Below are 16,783 nucleotides of genomic sequence, written 5' to 3' on the forward strand. Positions count from 1 at the left end.
ATAGTCGCTCACTTGCCGTGGGCATGGGCAACCACGTGAGCGCGTACGTCCCGACGCACCAGCGGCTGCATGTGCTCGAGAACACGCCGTTTGCCATGTTCCTCAACAAGGAAGTGCTCCACGACATTGCCCTTTGCTTTGGCACCGTCAAGTTTGAGCCGGGTGCGCCCATCGTGTTTCAGAAGCATGAGCTCGTCATCGTCGCCAAAGGCACTGCGGACGTGAGCACGATCGTGCCCCAGACCGCGCACAAGAAGGTCAAGGTCACTGAAGTCCTCTGCAAGAAGCGCGTCGGCGACATTTTGACCAGCGTCACAAAAGCCACGGCCATCATGCAGCGCAAGTCGTCGAGCGCCGCCAGTTACGCCGGTGGCAAGAACGTCACCGCGATGCTCGACCTCGTCACCGTACGTCGATTCCTCCACTGGCGCGTAGAGTAAGCTATACTACTTCGCAGGTGACAGCGGACAAGAAGGAAGGCTGCGTCGTCTTGCGCCTCAACAGAGAGCGTTTTCTCAAAATTCGATCCAAACACATTCGGGACGTACGCCGCCACTCCGACGCCATGCTCGTTCTAGAGTCCTATTGCGTAGGGCACGTACCATTTGACGATCAACCGCGCGACCAAGTCGGCCGCCGACGACTGGCAGCTCATTTCGTCCATTGCTGACGAACAAGTTGTCGACTATCTCGGTACCGCCACTCACTGTAGACGCTTGGATCCACATGCCAGTAGCCGGCGTCCCCTTCTTTGCAGACGTGACGAGCACGCGGCTCCTCGGTCTCGCAGGCCTCTGCTCGTTTCTCGTCGTGCAGAAAGATGACGTCGTATGCCGCGAGAACGACCTCGGCGACCGCTTCTACATCTGCATCGAAGGCCTTTTGCAGGTGACGGTCACCAACCAAGCAGCCAAACCAACGCTGCACGTCTCGACAAAGTCTATCTCGCAGCGCCGCCTCGAGCGCCACCGGCCGTCGCTCGCGATGAGCGAAGTGCTCATCCGACGGCTCGCAAACGGCAGCTACTTTGGCGAGATCTCGCTCTTGCTCAACGTCAAGCGCAGTGCGACGGTCAAAGCCGTGGAAAACTCGCTCTTGGTGTACATTGAAGCCCCGGCGTTCCGCAACTTTATCAAGGTCTGCCCCGACGTCAAGTCGGCCCTCGAAGAAGGTGCGGTTGCCGAATCTCACATGCTATCGACAAGTTGTCATTACTAGTCATCATTGCGCGCTTGCTGCAAATCACAACCAAGCACCACGTGCACAACTTTGTCGCTGCGATGAAGGGCGAAGATCAGTGCCGCATGGCCCAAGCCGGGTCGCTCACCGAAGTTACCAAAGGCACGACGTTCATCCACGAAGACGACGAACCGAGTACGTTTCTGGTCACCTGAATTTTCGGCATTTTGACAATTTTCCAGTGTTTTATATCGTCTTGAACGGTCTTGTCGAGGTCGAGTACCCGTTTCCGACCGGCAAGTCGTACGTGACGCTGCCGCCCGGCGGCTACTGCGGTGAAATCTCCGTCATGCTCCACTGCAAGAGCCTCATCACGGCGACCGCGGCCGAAGACACGATCCTGCTCGTCATGACACCCGTCGCGTTCCATAGCCTCTTTTCTACGCTGCGCGAAGTCTTTTCCGAGTTTTTGCTCCGAAATCTCCAGGAACTTGCGCGCATCGAAGACGTTATCGACCACTACGAGGCGCACGAATTATGGCTCGTCTTTATCGAGTCGAGACCGACCAACTTTGGCGAAGCAACGCGGTACGCACCCCGCCTCGCAGCCGCAAAAGCCATCGTAGTATGAACCGAATAGTAGGACCATGATGAACGGACTCGGCCTCTTGGAAGAAATTGAAGAATTCGTCGCGGGTTTTGCGTCCATGGACTTTGACGAGCTCCGGAAAAGCGCGCGGACCATCGTCAACGACTATTTAAGCCTCGGGGCGCCCAAGCGGGTACGCGCTCGCGTGAAGTTGCGGGTAGAGACGTGATTGTGACGCTAGGTGCCCATCTCGGCCGAGGCAGTGGCGTCCGTTGCCGCGTCCGTGGAGCACCCCGAGCTCGACAAAGGTCTCTTCCGGGCAGTTCGCACCGAGATGCTTGGGCTCATGGGCGGCCCGACGTTCACCGAATTTAAGTCGTCTCCAAAGTTCAAGGACCTCCTCGAGTCGTACGCGTGCGTGCCGGACATCCCGAGCCACCTCTCGCCGAGCATGCTGCGGCAGCTCAGCTTTGACGAGTTTTGCCGCCTGCCGCACACAATTGTTCATACGTACAGCTGGAGCCACCCGGACCGAATGCAGTCGCTTCAGAAGAACCGACCAGAGGACTGAAGTGTAGTCGTTACTAGAGTAGTGGATAGGTATTTTCTCAACATGTAAAACATCTAGTCGTCGAAATGGCTACGAAGCTTGCATCGTAATCTCGACCCAGCTCGCGTGGCGGTACCAGACGCGGCGTAGGCTCCACGAAATGTTGCGGGTCGCAAAGCACGGGCGGCGATTGAGTCGACCGAGCTGGCGCACGGCCGCGTCCTCGGCCTCTTTGATCTGGCCCCACGCGCAGTAGAGCGAGAGCCCGCCCGTGCAGATGCAGCAGCCATACCCAACCGACATGCACGGAACACATGGCCAATGGTCGATGAGCGCTTCGTTGACGAGCTTCATGGCCGAGGTAAAGTCTTCTTCCGACATGAACGGCGCCAAGTCGGGCGGGAACCGAGCGTCGTACTCGTTCGAGAGGCCGTTGATCCACGTGTCGCCCACCGCTGGCAACTTGCAGACCATCTTGGATACGGTGCTATTGCTGCTCATGGGAACGTACGGCTTGTGCTCGGACACGACGACGCCCAACGAATGGCTCTGGATCTCGGCGGGTGCAATGCTCGTCCAGAAGGCCGGCGCGGCCGCGTCCGACGGCGTCTCGACCCATGTGCAGAAGACGCGGAGGAGGTCGGCGGTCGTGTCGAGCTCGCTCGTCTTGACGAGCGCGTCAATGTGGATGGCCACGGACGTCGCTGGCTGCAACACGCCTTGGTCGGGCTGCGCGCGATACCGGCTGTCGTCCGATGGCAGGACCTGGAAGGCCACCGGGTACTCGCAGTTGGACGTGAGCGTGAAGAGCGCCACGGACGACGACCCGCAGAACTCGACGCTCTCGGTCGACACGAGCAGGAGCGGCTCCAAGGTCAAAGATCGCATTGCCGTCGAGGTGGCCAACCTGCTTCTGCCCGTCCTTGCTACAATGAGAATCGAATATCGGACTTAACGCGTTGTACTTGGTATTTGTATGTATCCTCATTAAATGCGCTTGATCCCATCTCACGTTCTCACGCTATTTTCACGCAACCCTCCTCGGACAACAGTCTCGGCGGGTCGTGGCCACTACGTGGAGTCAGCACCGACTGCCGTCTATACGAGCGCGCTTCGACTGAAATGGGGACTGAATTTAGCTGAATTTGAAATTGCGTGTTGATAGGCCACAGGAAACGACGAGTAATGGGTCATCTCGTCCAGTTTCGACTCGGCAAGTCGAAGACACTCCTGCATGTGGACATGGACCATCGATTGGAGTTACCCGAGCCAAGGGTTTATAAGAAATCATATCTCTTATATACTCTTGCCCGAGTGCAACGCGGCCGACGACCCAGCACGAGCACGCAGATTTTCTCTGGCTTGGATAGGTTGTGTTTTCTTAGACCCGCACTTGAACGGACCAATTTCGAAAGAGTTGGGAAACTTCAGCGCAAGGTTGAAGATGACGAATGCCAAGAAGTCCAAGGTCATCTTCGGGGACGCATGGCCCAATGAGGTTGTGGGCTACGTCGCCGAGTACCTCGACCACGGCGACCTCCATGCGCTCGAGGCCACGTGCCGGTGCTTCCAGCACCACACGCGCGATGGCGGTAGATGCTGCGTCCATGGCCTCGGCGTCACGTCCCATGGACTAGGCTACTGGCGGCAGTCGGTCGTGAAAGTCGTGGCCTTTCCGCACTCGCCCCGTACGACCTGCAACATTCTCGACTGGAAGGCCTTTGCGTGCGCCAACCACTTGATGGTCGGCAACAAGACCGACAGCATCTCGCTCCTCCACGACGTTGCCGGTAGGCGCTGGGCGTCATACGACGCGCCGAGATTCGATGCCTGCATGGACTAGCGTACTCGTCGGTCGACCGCGAAAAAGAAGAGAGCGCGACCAACACGCTTCAGCCCTCGCTTTGCTTTCGCGAAATGCTCAAGTACAAGGACCCGGGCGTCCGCGAGTTTGCCAACGACCGGACGCTCTTCGACTACACCATTCAACGGTAGTACGATGGATTAACGTATGCTGCCCTGCGTGCTCAAGACGTTCGATGCGTAGGCTGGTCTGCGGCTGCTCGATGGGCCAGTGCTATTGGAGCAGGTACGAACGACAAATAATTGGCAAATGTAAAGAGACAACCTGTTCACGCCTAGTGGGCCCAGCCGGGACCCCAACAGCGACGAGTTCATCGACTACATCGTCCGTGGCTCGTGCATCCTAAAGGGTCTGCAGATCGTGCTGTACCGCGCGTCGTGGCAGCTCGGGCAGCCCACGTACGGGCCGCGGCAGGTGTCGCTCTCGATTCTGTCGGCGTCGGGCGACACTGTGTACACGTCGCCTCGCTACGACACGAAGAACGCCATGGAGGTACCCGCATGCGAATTTCCTTCGTCTTCTGAAGCAACGACCATCGAATTGTCTTAGCTGCAGTGCTTTGAGCTGCCGCAATGCGTCTTCCTGCAAGACCCCTGTTGGCACGTCCGGTTCTCGCTGCATGGGAAGCACCAGTATCAGTTCGAAGACGACGAGCAAGAAGACGAAGATGAAATCCCGGAGGACCGCCGGCAGTACTATTGCTGCATGAGCTTCATCGGCCTCAACGGCGTTCTGCACTGAAAACGAATAGTTCTCTCTTCGACGACCAGTATAAATCGATGTAAATGTCGTTGGCGGTGATTTGACCCGCTCGTTGTCCTCTCGGATAGATGGATGGATATATATGGATAGATGGATAGGTAGATGGATTAACGGGCGCAAGAAAAAAGGCTCTCTCGGGAATTGGCACCCGCCAAAAACTGCTCCAACGACGTTGCGACGCTGGCTTCGAGCTTGGCTTGATAACGCTCAATGCAGCTACAGCCGTCACAGCGTCGTAGCGGTTGCTTCATGCACAATGGCGACACTGTTCAAAGCCTTGTTGAGCTGAGTTTTATCTACATCAATTCCTGGCGTGGTGGAGCCACGTCGGTGGCAAGGTCTTGACTCGAGTTGTTATCTTTAAAAGGAACTAGCTAAAGCAATAGCAAATCCAAGGTCTCTTGAGCAAATAATAGGCGAATGATAACACAAGCTCATCATTGGTTTCGTGTCCGTCCATTCGCAGCGGTTGCAACGCCCTAGGGTTTCACTTTGAATCATTTGATCGATGGGCGACGTGGACGATGCCAACTCGCCGCTGAGCGCGCGCGGTCCGCCGCGCATGGAGCCGCCGATGACGGCCAAAAACTACCTCATCCACAAGCTGTACCTGCGCCAAGAGTACACCGAGTGCCTTCGGCTCATCGAAGAAATGCTCAAGGAGCACCACGGCCTGTGCGAATTCCCCATTTACGTCAAAGGTGCGAGCGCTCTTTCTTATGGCGACTGAAAGGCCAACGGTAGCGCTCATTTTGCAGCGCAGTGGCCGCATTCAAGAATCCCTCCAGCTCTTCCAGGCAGCGACGTGCCTCAACCCTGAGAACAAGGACAACCTCAAGCAGGTCGGCCGGTCGCTCTATCTGCTCGGAAAGCACAAGGCCGCGATCGAGGTGTACGAAGAAACGCAAAAGCTCCCGGGCTTGGAAGACTGGGAAGTCTCGCACAACATTGGGCTCTGCTACATGTACCTCAAGGACTTCGACCATGCGATCGAGGCGTTCCAGCACGCCAACAACGTCCACCGCCACGACACGACCTTTCTTCAGCTTGGCAAGGTCCATACGCTCCGAGACGACTTCAAAGCCGCCATCAACGTCTACTTGGAGGCGCTCGAGTTCTCGCCCGAGAGCCCGGAGCTGCTCACCACGATTGGGCTGCTCTACCTTCGCATTGGCGAGAACTTTCGCGCGTTCGACTACCTCGGCAACTCGATGACGCACGACCCGCGCAACGCCAAAGTCCTTCCTTCAATAAACATAATTGAGTTCTGACGTCTAACTGGCATAGACGATCCTAGCCGCGGGCTCGATCATTCAAGACCATGGCGACATGGACGTGGCGCTCGTCAAGTACCGAGTGGCGGCGGTCCAGGTCCCCACCAATATATGAATATATAAGAGCGGCTTGCTAATACGACGTATAGACGCCTAACTCGGCGCAGCTCTGGAACAACATTGGCATGTGCTTCTTTGGGAAGCAGCGCTTTGTCGCGGTGCAATGGATTTCTTAGTGTATTTCAATCTAAGATCTGGGTTGGCGTAGGCGGTCGCGAGTCTGAAGCGCGCACTGTACTTGGACCCGTTCGAGTGGATCACGTCGTACAACCTCGGGCTCGTGCATCTCAACACGGGCCAGTACGCATCTGCGTTCCACTACTTTAGCGCGGCCATCAACCTCAAACCGGACTTTCCGAGCTCGTACATGTACCTCGCGATTACGCTCGGGCGCCTCGACGACTTTGAGAATGCGTGCAGCGCGTACGACAAGGCGATCGAAATGGAAGCGTACGCAACTATTGTCAGACAAGTTGTATGCATGTTTGAGTAGGGACCATATGTTTCACCTCAACTATGCTCTCACGCTCTTCAACAACGACGAGCTGGAGCGGGCCAAAGTGCAATTCGACAAATTCGAGGCCATCTTTGAGACACTCGACGAAGCGACACGCTCGAGCGACCCCGAGGTCATGGACCAGCGCCAAGCGCTTCTGGACGCGCTCTCGACCGTCAACTGAGAGCCAGTAGACTGCAATTCATACGCTTCGTTTTCACTGTGCTTGTTGAAAGAGCATGGTGGGACGAGGTCTCTCGAGACATTTGCGCGTCGAGCGAAGAACCCGTCGGCGAGATAGTTGGTGTGATATGGTCGTTGCTCGTTGCGTCATCTCAAGTAGTCGACGTGTGCGATCTTGTTGATGATCAACATGGCCGCTTGTCGCAGACCGTGAAATTGGAGGTTTGGGTCTACAGGAAAACGTAGAATTTGTCTTTGTCGAAAATATAGATATATAAATGTTTTAAAGCATCCAAAAAAGTTAAGTTAGTAACAGAAGGCGTCCGCGGAGGGCCGACAAAAAGACATTTTCGACTGCGAGAAAGTGCTGCAGTGGTGCGTGCTCGGGGGCGTCCGGACGCCGCCGAAGCTGGTCGAGGGCCGACTTGAACTCGAGAAGCCGAGCGCTTACCATGTCATGCAGCGTGTGGATGCTCGTGCCTTCTTTCGTGTCATGGGGCAGAAGCGCTTCGTTTTCGGGTTCATGCTGGTTGTCGCGTGTGCGGAGGAGATCCCGGAGCCGGTCGAGCTCGCGGCTCTGCATGTCGTGGCTCGCTTGGAGGCGACCAAAGCTCGACTTGAGCATGCCGTAGAGATGGCGCGCTCGCTTGTACTTGGCCTCGACCGACTGTAGTCGCTCGAGCGTCTCCATCGATGGCGTCGATCTACTTGCAACGGATAAGAAAACACAACTCGAGCACGAGCTTTGCCTGCGTACCGCGGACTAGTAGCACACTCGTCTTGGGCGGCGTGGACGTCGTAACGAGGTGCGTGCATTTTCGCTTGGAGCTCCGCCTTCTCGCTTTCAAGCACCTCGATGCGGGCCTTGGCGTCGCGGCAGTCGTCCAAGAGGCCGGCGTTCACGACCTCGACCTTGGCTACGAGATCCTTCATGGTTGCCTGCCACGCTACCGTCGCCGCAAGCTCGCTTGCTTTGCCGATGCCCTCGTCGCGCAGTCGAACATTCTCCGCCTTGAGCGCCGTAACGTCGCGCTGCAGCGCCGTGACTTGGGTCTTGAGTCGTCCAAGGAGGGCAGTGGGTGAGGCTGCCTCGCGCCTCCAGCGCGCCTTATCGTGCTCGAGGGAGGCCATCGTGGCCGCATGCGCAGCACGAAGCTGCGCGATCGTGTCTTCCAGCGCCTCGACGGTCTCGCGCTGCTTGTGCAAAACGCGGTCTTGGTCGGCCTGTGACGTCTCAAGCGTCGCCGTCAAGTACTCGATGTACGCCTCGAGCTCTCCACAGTGCGCTTGCAACGTACGCGCATTGTCCGTCATCGAGCTGAGCTGCGCTTCGACGTCGACGAGCTGGCGCCGAGCGACCGACGCGTCGGCTTGCGCCACCTCCAAGTCGACAGTGATGGCATTGCGAGTAAATGATCTCGTTGTCTCTTGCTCGTGCAATGACATGAGTTGCGTCTCAGCAGCCTCCAAGCTTGCCGCGTGACGACTGCACGCATGGTCGTACCGGGCTTGTAGGTCACTGTACGCGGCTTGAAGCGCCTTGTGGGATGCAGTAAGCGCTTCGTACTGGGCAGGAACACCACTGGTAGCGGTTTCTTTTGTCGAGGGCTTGCTTTGTGCTGCCATCTCGATCGACGGGTCGTCCGTGCGACGAAGCTGGTCGACGTACGACGCCGTGGACGTGGCTTGGTCCATGAGCTTGGCAAGGACAAGCTGCAGCGCCTTGATGTTGGGCAGTGAAATCCGACGCTGCATGGACGATGCGGCGTTGTTGGCGACATGGTCGCAGAGCCACTCGACGTGCTTGCGCAGCGGCAGGTCGTTCGGAAACCTCTCAAGCTCCTCGTGGATGTCAGCAATCGTGAGCACGACGCTCGATCTCGGCTCGGAAAGGGTCGGGCTCGGCTCTGGCGCAGGCTCTGAGATGGTAGACGCGCAGTCGCTCTCTTCGTGTGGCTCCAAGTCGGGCATGTCCTTGAGCGCCTTTGGGCTCAGCGCGACATCGACCTTGCCATTGGCCTTGCGCAGTGTCACGAGTTCGCGCTGCTGGTAGTCGAGGAGATGCGCTTGCTCTTGGAGACGCTTCTCTTGCACTGCAACTTCCGCTTGGATGTTGGCCAGCAGTGTGAGGATGCGCGCCTTCTCGACGGGCGAGAGGTACACGCCGTCGGGCTTGACGCTGTCGACGTTGCGGAGGGGCATGCTGACCGATGCTACGAGCATGGGTTCATAAGGTCAAGATGGGCGAGGAAGCATGGAGCTTCTTCGTTCTACCTCCGTCACCGTCCATGAGAGGGCTCGGTTGCTTGCGTCGACCTTGCTCGAGCTTGGTGGGAAAGATAAGACCCAAAAAGTGAGCCCAAAATATTCTGCTTCGAAGTTCGAATTACGTCAAACAACCTCTTGTATTGGATCTTCGATCGAAGTATTATAGCCACGGGAGGTTTTCGAGGCTGATGGCACGCAACTTGGGCGAGGTCGAGGAACTTTGTTGCACAAGCATGGGCGATGTGGGGTCAGAAGAACCGAGGTGCTTAACCAATACGACAATTATACACCTATATACCCCTACTAACGCACAAATATGAACGAGATACACCGTGACGTGAGCAGCCAAGATCCACTTTGCCGTACACTGTACAAAAACCGAGTCAACCAAGCAGCGCGCCGAGGGTGCTACACGTACGTGGTAGGAAGTTGCGTGTTCCTAGAGACAGGGCGGGCACCTCAAGGTTGTCCTGTTGACGAACCAGAAGCCATGGCGCAATTCCTCAAGGCAGCAGGTCGGACCGCTCCGACGACAGCGAGCCTCATGCACCAGCGTAGGCAATGGCGACATTGACAAGGTAGAGAAGCTCCTTGACAACATCCACTTCCAGAACAAGAAGGGCGAGTCAGGTACGCGCGTCGACACGGTCCAAGCACCTGACGACATGTAGCCCTGCATGTGGCGGTCGCCGAAGCGCAGCTTGAAATGGTCGAGTTCCTCGTGAACCACCGCGCGAATGTCAACCTTCAGGAGAAGAAGGCTGGCTTCACGCCGTTGATGCTGGCGCTGGCGCAGCAGCCGCAAAGCTACCTCGACATGCTCGAGGTGCGTTGCCATCGCCGCCACATTTGCAGTCACAGCTAGCAATGTGTCTGTGCAGATCATGATGAAGGCGCAGCCCGACCTGACGATCAAGGACGTGTCGGGGCAGACTGCGCTCCACCTCGCTGCTCGTACGTCGTCATCGCATATATCGCGTGGCGCTCAGCCAGCGTAGAGTACGGCAATGTCGACGCTGTCAAGATCTTTCTCAAAGCCAAGACCAACTTGGACCTTCCAGAGACCAAGACGAAGATGACGCCGCTGATTGCGGCCGCGGGCCGAGGCAACTTTGAGATCGTACAGCTGCTGGCGCAGAAGGGCCACGCGATCAACGCCGTCGACGCCAACGGCAACACGGCCCTGTGCGTGCATCTCGGTCGTGCGACTGGGTCGTCATGATGGGCTGCTGTAGGCACTGGGCGTGCATGGGCCAAAGCCAAGACGCGCCCGAGATCGTAACCCTGCTCTGCCAGCGTGTACGTTCCTGGAAGAGGGTCCTTCGCCGTACGATATGTACATTGCTATAGGGCGCCAAAGCCATTCCCAACCACGCCGGCGACCTCCCGCTGCACGCGGAAGCCGCTCATTGCGACCCGAAAAAGCCGTGGCCGTCGCCGGTCGGGGCGTTCCTCTGCGAGACATTTCCCGACACTGTGTCGGCGACCAACCGTCGTGGCTTGACGGCGGCGGCTTTGTACGCGCGCAGTGACGTCATGCTCGACGAAGAAGCTGCTGTCGAAGCACCTGTCGCGACAAAATCCAAGGGCAAGAAGCAACCGCCCGTGCGCGACTTGGCCGAAGAGAAGAAGCTGGCGGAAAAGGCGCAAATCGCTCGCGCTGGTAGACATTTATCGCATGTGAGGTGTCAACCTCAAACCAACACGGGTAGCGGCGATTGCTCGGACGAAGAAGCGATGGACGCGCCAGGTCCAGGAAGAGCCCGAAGAGCCCGAAGGCACGGAAGAGGAGCAGGCGGCGGCGGCAGCGCAGACCGCGATCGAAAACACGACCAGCCCATTGACGATGGCCATCATCGTGGCGGTCATTGTCGGCTTCTTTGCCGTCCTCTACGCAGTGCTCGACAGCATGGCCACGCCGGCCAAGTAGACCTAGGATAGCTAGTCGCTTCTAAGGCATGAACATGCTTCGCGCTGGTGGTAGACCGGCGCGCCCACCTTGGCTTCATCGTCGTCGCATGCAGGAGCTGTCAATGCGGCGGCAAGCGAGGTCGACGTCCGGTCGTCGCTGTCGTGGCACGACCTCTGCGGATTTGGGCAACGTGTATCCGGATATGCGACAGCAGTGAGTTATCCGGCACCTCGATACGTTGACCACAATAAAATAACTTGATGTTTGTATATACGATGCGATTATAAAAAAACAAGTATCCACAAGGTGCCAGTTTGTAAGTTTCTGGGCCATGGCCGATACCCTCCTGGCGCGGCTGGACCGCTGGGGCGCCGAGCAGCCCGAGAAGGTCCGCTTCCGGCCGATCGTACGAGCATGGCCCTAAGAACCCGTTGTGCATAGACGGTCTACGCCTTTGCAGATGACAATGGCATCATCACGGCCTCGTTGACGTACAAGGTAGAGGCGCCGCCAGGCGACCATGCTCTACAACCTGCCTGTAGGAATTGGACGAGCGTACGCTCAACCTCGCCCGCTGGATGCGTGCGCCAGCGTCGGCCAAAGGGTGCACAGCCACCTACAAGCACGTGTTTAGACTCACTAGACGTTCTAGCATGGGTCTGTCGCCGGACGAGAAGGTGCTGCTCGTGTACCCACCAGGCCTCGACTTTATCGTGGCCTTTGTTGCGTGCTTGCGCGCTGGCGTCGTCGCCGTGCCCGTCTACCCACCCGGTACTTGCAGTGGCAACGCGTTGTCGCTTGCCTCATATTCGTACCTGACGTAGACCCGCGCAAGCTGCGCAAGGACATTGTCATGTTCACGACCGTGTGCTCGAACGCCGGCGCCAAGACGGCGCTCACGTGCGCGAGCTACAACCACGTCAAGAAGATCCTCGACATCAAGCAAAAGATGACGTTCTCGGAGCGCTACCCGTGGCCCGACCTCGCGTGGGTCGAGACGGACCGGCTCGTCCACGCGCCCGCGCCGAGCTCAAGTACGCTTGCGGCGCCCAGCGCCGACGCCATTGCGTTTCTCCAGTACACGTCCGGGTCGACGTCCGACCCCAAGGTAGCATCTCACGCCACTCTTGCGAGGCGTACTATCCTCACGGTATCAGGGCGTCATGATCTCACATGGCAACCTCACGAGCAACTTGCATCTAATTGTCGACGCGCTCGCAGCGCGCACGGACGCGGTCGTGGTGTCGTGGCTTCCGCAGTACCACGACATGGGGCTCATCGGCGCCTACTTGGGGATTCTCTTTGCAGGTACCCGACATCCTATTCCCTTGAAACTGCATGGGGCTCGAGCCACGGACTAGGCGGCAACGGCGTCTACCTCTCGCCCTTTTCGTTCATCAAGAACCCGTCGCTGTGGATTGAGCTCATGGCCAAGCACAAGGCGACGCATCTGCAAGCACCCAACTTTGCGTACGCGCTCTGCGCGCGCAAGTTCAAGCCGTCGTCGCCGTCGAGTCTCGACCTCTCGAGCGTCCGCCACATGATCAACGGCGCCGAACCCGTCGACGTGCACGCAATCGAGGCGTTTTATGCAACCTTTTCTCCACTCGGGCTGCCGCGCGGCGTCGTCCGACCCACGTACGGGCTCGCCGAGCACACGGTGTACGTGTGTGACTCGTCGCCGTCACTGACGCACCTCCGCGTCGTCAAATCGGTGCTCGAGTCGGAAGACAAGATGGAGCGGGCGACGGCAGCGACACCGGCCAACGACGTCAAGGACATGGTGGGGTGCGGCGAGCCCAAAGTCGATATGCGCATTGTCAACGCTGACACCCGCCGGACGCAGCCCGACGGTACCGTCGGTGAGATCTGGATCCGGAGCTCGTCGACGACGCAAGGCTACTTCAACTTGCCGGCGCTCACGCAAGAGATGTTTCACGCCTCGCTCGTTGACGCGCCCGAGGTGCATTACATGCGGACGGGCGACCTCGGTGTCCTTTGCGAGCGCCAGGTACGTTCTGCAGTGTTGAAAGCGCGGTCTCTACATTTGACATGGAGTAGCTCTTTGTCTGCGGGCGTCTCAAAGACTTGATCATTGTCCGTGGCCGCAACCATTACCCGCAGGTACGCGCGTCGCCTTGTCCGCAGGAGTCTGACGTGCGACGCAGGACATTGAGAAATCGGTGGAAGCGTTCGACGCCATTCGCCCGGGCTGCTCGGCGGCGTTCTCTGTGGCTCTGAATGGCCAGGACGACGAGGTGCTGTGTGTGCTGGCCGAAGTCCGTCCCGAGGCGTCGCAGCCGCTGTCGGAGCTCGCCAATGCGATCCGAAGCGCGATTGCAGCCGAGCACGGCGTGCAGCTCACGGGCGTTGTGTTTGTCGAGTCGCGCTCGATTCCCAAGACGACGAGCGGCAAGATCTCGCGCCGGCGCTGCAAAACGGCCTTTCTTGGGCAATCGCTGAGCGAGCTCCACCGCTCCATCAACCTCGACGACCGGTCGCCCGACGAGACCGCGGTGAACCATCCGCCAGGTCCCAAGCGCACGTACCCGCCCTTTGAAAGCGTCCCAGCGGCATCGGTCACGACCTTTCTGTGCTCCGAGATTGCGCAGCTCCTCAATGTGCCCAAGACGCACGTGACGAACGCCACGACGCTCCACGAGGTACGTCGACACGTCACACCCGGCACTCGTCTAATATGTCTAGTTGGGTATGGACTCGATGGGTCTCACGCAGCTGCAAGGAATCATTGCCAACGAGTACGGGGTGCACGCCCCCGAAGAAGTCCTGTACAGTGAAACGACCACGATTGACGGCCTTTACGAGGCGCTCAAGCGCGCGCCGCCGTCGTCGCCGCAGTCGGCGCCCAATGTCGGTGGCGACAACCAGACGTCGTTCCTCGAAGACCCGCCGGCGCCGCCGCGGGCGCGCATGTGCTGCGGCTGCATTGCGATTCGGTAGTACGAGTAGAAGTTATACATCTCGGTAGCTAAAAACTAAAGACGACCTGCTAGCACTGTCGTCGACGTTGATGTCGTTCAACTAAGAACTTACCGACGTGTGAACCCAAGCCAAAATTCCATTTACAAAATGCTTCTTAAACGATTTACAAGACAGGCACTTGGGTCGGTGACGACCGGCGCTGGCGCACGCTCTCTTTCGGTGTCGGCGGCAGAATAAGCTCCGACTCGTACACTTGGGGGCCATCGTACTCGTCGTCGTCATCGAGGACTTCGTCGGCCGAGTCGTGCTCCTTGGGCTCTTCCGGTAGCTGTTCTTGGTCGTCGTCGGTCGGAATGACGTCGACGCCGTGGAGCGTCGGGAACGTGATGTACAAGTACAACACAAAGCACCAAAAGAGCTGGACGAGCGCGATATTGAGCGTCGCAACCACCGCCGTCGTAAAGAACCAGTGGTACATGAGGTACCGGATGCCCGAGAGCTGCGCGAGGATGCTCACGCTGGCCGACACGATCTGCACGCGCGGGTGGCTCAGCTCGACGTAAATCTCTTCGACGGCGCGGACGCGGCGCTCCTCAAAGCCGTTCATGACCACGAGCGTCCGGTGCTGCGTCAGTGACGCGTCATAGCCAAGGGTCAGCGTCGGTACGATCCACACAAACTGCGAGACGAGGTCCACGAGCCAGTGCGACGTGCGGACAAAGGTTGGGCGCGCGCTCGTCGCCAACGGCGTCTTTCTAGTCTTATGAATGAGCAAAACGCAAGTCAAGGAGAGGCAGCGCGTACCCTTCGCCGAGGGCTTGGGTGCGCACCATGAACATGCCAATGTGTTCATTCACAGGCGTCTGTGCAAACTCGAAGTCGAGCACGACGTCGTACTTTGTGAGGTGCGTCAACGGCAGCGACTTGGTCTCGCTCACTTCGACCGCGTCGCTATAGTGCCACTGGTCGCGGCCATTCTCGCCCGTCGTGAGCTCGAGCTGCGCGATCGGCAAGTGCACGCGGTTGGAGCTCACGTACGGCGACTCCGCCGAGAGCTGCGCAAAGTCACTATGGACACCGTAGTCAAAGAAGAGCGGCCTACGCCAACGATGTCTTGAGCATGAGTACATGGCGACGAAGGACGCACCGCTGGAGCACTTTGGCCGGCATGATGAGGTAGTAAAAGCCGCCGTAGATGGCCGATGCGGACGAGAGAAGGAGGATGGCAAAGACAAGCAGCTGCACGCAGCGCATGATCCAGCGGAACGAGAAGCTCGAGAGGTCCGAGATGATCTCGGCAAACTCATACCGGCGGAGACGCTGGAGGCTCTCCTGCACGTGGGCCACGATGATGGGCCACGACGCAACGACGAGCGACCAAAGAAACTTGACCGGCCGCAGCATCGCTCTCGTGTGCAAACTCAAAATGCGCCTCGTTTTGAGAAAGTGCACTCTCGCTAAAAAAGCGTCGGTTTAACTTAACTTGGTCTTTGTATGTAATACTATAAACATGCAACCGGGTTCGGCGTTGACAAAACAGCGCGCTTCAAGAAATCGCGCGAGTTGGATCCCATGGACGCCGTCGTCGACTTCCACACTCGTGGCGTCATCGACGCCCAGTCGACCGGCCGCCTCCATGTGACCATGACCTACGCGCAGAGCCTCGACGGCTCCATTGCTGCCATCCGCGGTAGGCTCTCTTCTAGTATGACGACGACGACATGTACTTGTGCAGGCCAGCCCACGCTGCTGAGCGGCCCCGAGTCCATGGCCATGACCCATCAGCTGCGCACGCTCCACGATGGCATTCTCGTGGGTGTGGGCACGATCCAAGCGGACAATCCGTCACTCACGGTGCGTCTCGTGCCACCACCGTTTGAGAATCCGCAGCCGATCATTGTGGATACGCGCCTCGAGCTCCCACTGGACTGCAAGCTCCTTACCTCGCCTCTTTGCAAGCGCCCGTGGGTTTTAACGACCGATGGTCATTGGGACCAAGGTACGGACGCATTTTGAAAGCATCGAGTCGGGAACGAACGACAGGTAAATTGGCTCGCAAATCGACGCTGGAAGCCCATGGCGCCAGGATCATCCCGTGCAAGTGTGCTGGCACCACGCACATTGACTGGTCAGACGCATTTGGTACAATCGGCTCGCCTAGTCTGTGTCCATGATTTCGTGGTAGACAAACTGCGGGCGCTCGGACTGCTAAGCGTCATGATTGAAGGTGGTGCTTCGATCCTTACGAGTGTTCTCCGTGATCACGCGCACACGCCAAGCGGGATCCTACACCACGCCATCATCACTGTCGCACCCACATTTGTACGTCAGACAAGACGCCATCGAGGTGGTTACGATTGCTGTCTAGATTGGTGGCTTGCACGCACTCACTGAGCGACTCCCTGCGGATGCATACCCGACACTATCAAACACGCAGGCGATTCCACTTGGCAAAGACATCGTACTCGTTGGTAAATTTGCATAAAGAAACCGCAATTCGTGAAATTTAAATTAGAGTGGCTAAAGGCAACATTTTTGCGGTCATGGCGCGTTCAATCTTTGCGCAATATGAGGGCGAGATTCGAGCACGAAATTTGATGGCATCTTGACGGAGTGTTGTGTAGTGGGGAGATGATAAAAGCGGTGCAGAAAGTGGCTTTGATGGCGTGTGAAGAATGGGTTTTAGCATACACGTTGAAAATA

General features: G+C 58.0%; 9 protein-coding genes across 10 annotated transcripts; 6 read left to right on the top strand and 3 right to left on the bottom strand.

The window, feature by feature from the left end:
- Positions 1-23: 23 nt before the first annotated feature.
- On the top strand, positions 24-2,368 carry SDRG_12592 (hypothetical protein; the record flags this gene model as incomplete). The annotated part of the gene is made up of 8 exons (XM_008618665.1): positions 24-407; positions 458-544; positions 594-693; positions 737-1,171; positions 1,219-1,374; positions 1,422-1,767; positions 1,823-1,961; positions 2,010-2,368. The coding sequence occupies 8 exons, from the start codon at positions 24-26 to the stop codon at positions 2,337-2,339; spliced, it is 1,977 nt and encodes a 658-aa protein (XP_008616887.1). The 3' UTR covers positions 2,340-2,368.
- A 40-nt stretch (positions 2,369-2,408) lies between these two features.
- On the bottom strand, positions 2,409-3,206 carry SDRG_12593 (hypothetical protein; the record flags this gene model as incomplete). The annotated part of the gene is made up of 1 exon (XM_008618666.1): positions 2,409-3,206. The coding sequence occupies one exon, from the start codon at positions 3,204-3,206 to the stop codon at positions 2,409-2,411; it is 798 nt and encodes a 265-aa protein (XP_008616888.1).
- A 532-nt stretch (positions 3,207-3,738) lies between these two features.
- Positions 3,739-5,007, top strand: SDRG_12594 (hypothetical protein). Its single transcript, XM_008618667.1, has 6 exons — positions 3,739-3,910; positions 3,956-4,108; positions 4,162-4,309; positions 4,366-4,407; positions 4,461-4,674; positions 4,732-5,007. Exons 1-6 carry the CDS (start codon positions 3,763-3,765, stop codon positions 4,921-4,923), a joined length of 897 nt encoding a protein of 298 aa, XP_008616889.1. The 5' UTR covers positions 3,739-3,762; the 3' UTR covers positions 4,924-5,007.
- A 443-nt stretch (positions 5,008-5,450) lies between these two features.
- Positions 5,451-7,062, top strand: SDRG_12595 (hypothetical protein; the record flags this gene model as incomplete). Its single annotated transcript, XM_008618668.1, has 6 exons — positions 5,451-5,645; positions 5,689-6,182; positions 6,232-6,315; positions 6,368-6,436; positions 6,487-6,728; positions 6,772-7,062. Coding segments are annotated over 6 exons (1,271 nt in total), but the record flags the coding sequence as incomplete, so codon positions are not given.
- Positions 7,063-7,205: 143 nt separating this feature from the next.
- SDRG_12596 (hypothetical protein) lies at positions 7,206-9,308 on the bottom strand. The gene is made up of 3 exons (XM_008618669.1): positions 9,232-9,308; positions 7,715-9,170; positions 7,206-7,661 (listed from the first exon to the last, which is right to left on the bottom strand). Exons 1-3 carry the CDS (start codon positions 9,245-9,247, stop codon positions 7,259-7,261), a joined length of 1,875 nt encoding a protein of 624 aa, XP_008616891.1. The 5' UTR covers positions 9,248-9,308; the 3' UTR covers positions 7,206-7,258.
- A 366-nt stretch (positions 9,309-9,674) lies between these two features.
- On the top strand, positions 9,675-11,235 carry SDRG_12597 (hypothetical protein). The gene is made up of 8 exons (XM_008618670.1): positions 9,675-9,740; positions 9,784-9,855; positions 9,897-10,051; positions 10,107-10,179; positions 10,224-10,410; positions 10,461-10,524; positions 10,576-10,888; positions 10,938-11,235. The coding sequence occupies exons 1-8, from the start codon at positions 9,716-9,718 to the stop codon at positions 11,153-11,155; spliced, it is 1,107 nt and encodes a 368-aa protein (XP_008616892.1). The 5' UTR covers positions 9,675-9,715; the 3' UTR covers positions 11,156-11,235.
- A 224-nt stretch (positions 11,236-11,459) lies between these two features.
- On the top strand, positions 11,460-14,256 carry SDRG_12598 (hypothetical protein). The gene is made up of 10 exons (XM_008618671.1): positions 11,460-11,525; positions 11,579-11,635; positions 11,680-11,741; positions 11,790-11,908; positions 11,962-12,245; positions 12,295-12,445; positions 12,499-13,148; positions 13,199-13,261; positions 13,306-13,800; positions 13,844-14,256. Exons 1-10 carry the CDS (start codon positions 11,469-11,471, stop codon positions 14,096-14,098), a joined length of 2,193 nt encoding a protein of 730 aa, XP_008616893.1. The 5' UTR covers positions 11,460-11,468; the 3' UTR covers positions 14,099-14,256.
- Positions 14,206-15,513, bottom strand: SDRG_12599 (hypothetical protein). The gene is made up of 3 exons (XM_008618672.1): positions 15,228-15,513; positions 14,885-15,178; positions 14,206-14,835 (listed from the first exon to the last, which is right to left on the bottom strand). The coding sequence occupies exons 1-3, from the start codon at positions 15,482-15,484 to the stop codon at positions 14,244-14,246; spliced, it is 1,143 nt and encodes a 380-aa protein (XP_008616894.1). The 5' UTR covers positions 15,485-15,513; the 3' UTR covers positions 14,206-14,243.
- Positions 15,514-15,600: 87 nt separating this feature from the next.
- Positions 15,601-16,783, top strand: SDRG_12600. Of its 2 annotated transcripts, XM_008618674.1 has the most exons (6): positions 15,601-15,770; positions 15,816-16,079; positions 16,124-16,222; positions 16,266-16,402; positions 16,449-16,654; positions 16,705-16,727. In XM_008618674.1, exons 1-5 carry the CDS (start codon positions 15,653-15,655, stop codon positions 16,563-16,565), a joined length of 735 nt encoding a protein of 244 aa, XP_008616896.1. In that variant the 5' UTR covers positions 15,601-15,652; the 3' UTR covers positions 16,566-16,654; positions 16,705-16,727. The 2 variants fall into 2 exon arrangements, with proteins under 2 accessions (XP_008616896.1, XP_008616895.1); XM_008618673.1 differs by having other exon boundaries at positions 16,449-16,783.

The sequence above is a fragment of the Saprolegnia diclina genome, assembly GCF_000281045.1.
Source record: "Saprolegnia diclina VS20 unplaced genomic scaffold supercont1.51, whole genome shotgun sequence".
Classification (NCBI taxonomy): domain Eukaryota; phylum Oomycota; class Saprolegniomycetes; order Saprolegniales; family Saprolegniaceae; genus Saprolegnia; species Saprolegnia diclina.

What these genes read in the sequence shown, in the direction of transcription:
- SDRG_12596 (XM_008618669.1), bottom strand. An exon ending in GAGTGTGCTACTAGTCCGCG is followed by an intron (nt 7,662 to 7,714) that starts GTACGCAGGCAA and finishes CGTTGCAAGTAG; the next exon opens with ATCGACGCCATCGATGGAGA.
- SDRG_12597 (XM_008618670.1), top strand. Translation starts at nt 9,716, where the DNA reads ATGGCGCAATTCCTCAAGGCAGCAG. An exon ending in GAACAAGAAGGGCGAGTCAG is followed by an intron (nt 9,856 to 9,896) that starts GTACGCGCGTCG and finishes GACGACATGTAG; the next exon opens with CCCTGCATGTGGCGGTCGCC. An exon ending in TAACCCTGCTCTGCCAGCGT is followed by an intron (nt 10,525 to 10,575) that starts GTACGTTCCTGG and finishes ACATTGCTATAG; the next exon opens with GGCGCCAAAGCCATTCCCAA.
- SDRG_12599 (XM_008618672.1), bottom strand. Translation starts at nt 15,484, where the DNA reads ATGCTGCGGCCGGTCAAGTTTCTTTGGTCGCTCGTCGTTGCGTCGTGG. An exon ending in CCGGCCAAAGTGCTCCAGCG is followed by an intron (nt 15,179 to 15,227) that starts GTGCGTCCTTCG and finishes TCGTTGGCGTAG; the next exon opens with GCCGCTCTTCTTTGACTACG. An exon ending in ACCCAAGCCCTCGGCGAAGG is followed by an intron (nt 14,836 to 14,884) that starts GTACGCGCTGCC and finishes TCATAAGACTAG; the next exon opens with AAAGACGCCGTTGGCGACGA.
- SDRG_12594 (XM_008618667.1), top strand. Translation starts at nt 3,763, where the DNA reads ATGACGAATGCCAAGAAGTCCAAGGTCATCTTCGGGGACGCATGGCCC. An exon ending in GCACCACACGCGCGATGGCG is followed by an intron (nt 3,911 to 3,955) that starts GTAGATGCTGCG and finishes CCCATGGACTAG; the next exon opens with GCTACTGGCGGCAGTCGGTC. An exon ending in GGCCAGTGCTATTGGAGCAG is followed by an intron (nt 4,408 to 4,460) that starts GTACGAACGACA and finishes GTTCACGCCTAG; the next exon opens with TGGGCCCAGCCGGGACCCCA.
- SDRG_12600 (XM_008618673.1), top strand. Translation starts at nt 15,653, where the DNA reads ATGGACGCCGTCGTCGACTTCCACACTCGTGGCGTCATCGACGCCCAG. An exon ending in CTCCATTGCTGCCATCCGCG is followed by an intron (nt 15,771 to 15,815) that starts GTAGGCTCTCTT and finishes GTACTTGTGCAG; the next exon opens with GCCAGCCCACGCTGCTGAGC. An exon ending in TCACTGTCGCACCCACATTT is followed by an intron (nt 16,403 to 16,448) that starts GTACGTCAGACA and finishes ATTGCTGTCTAG; the next exon opens with ATTGGTGGCTTGCACGCACT.
- SDRG_12598 (XM_008618671.1), top strand. Translation starts at nt 11,469, where the DNA reads ATGGCCGATACCCTCCTGGCGCGGCTGGACCGCTGGGGCGCCGAGCAG. An exon ending in CGGCCTCGTTGACGTACAAG is followed by an intron (nt 11,636 to 11,679) that starts GTAGAGGCGCCG and finishes ACCTGCCTGTAG; the next exon opens with GAATTGGACGAGCGTACGCT. An exon ending in GTGTCCTTTGCGAGCGCCAG is followed by an intron (nt 13,149 to 13,198) that starts GTACGTTCTGCA and finishes GACATGGAGTAG; the next exon opens with CTCTTTGTCTGCGGGCGTCT.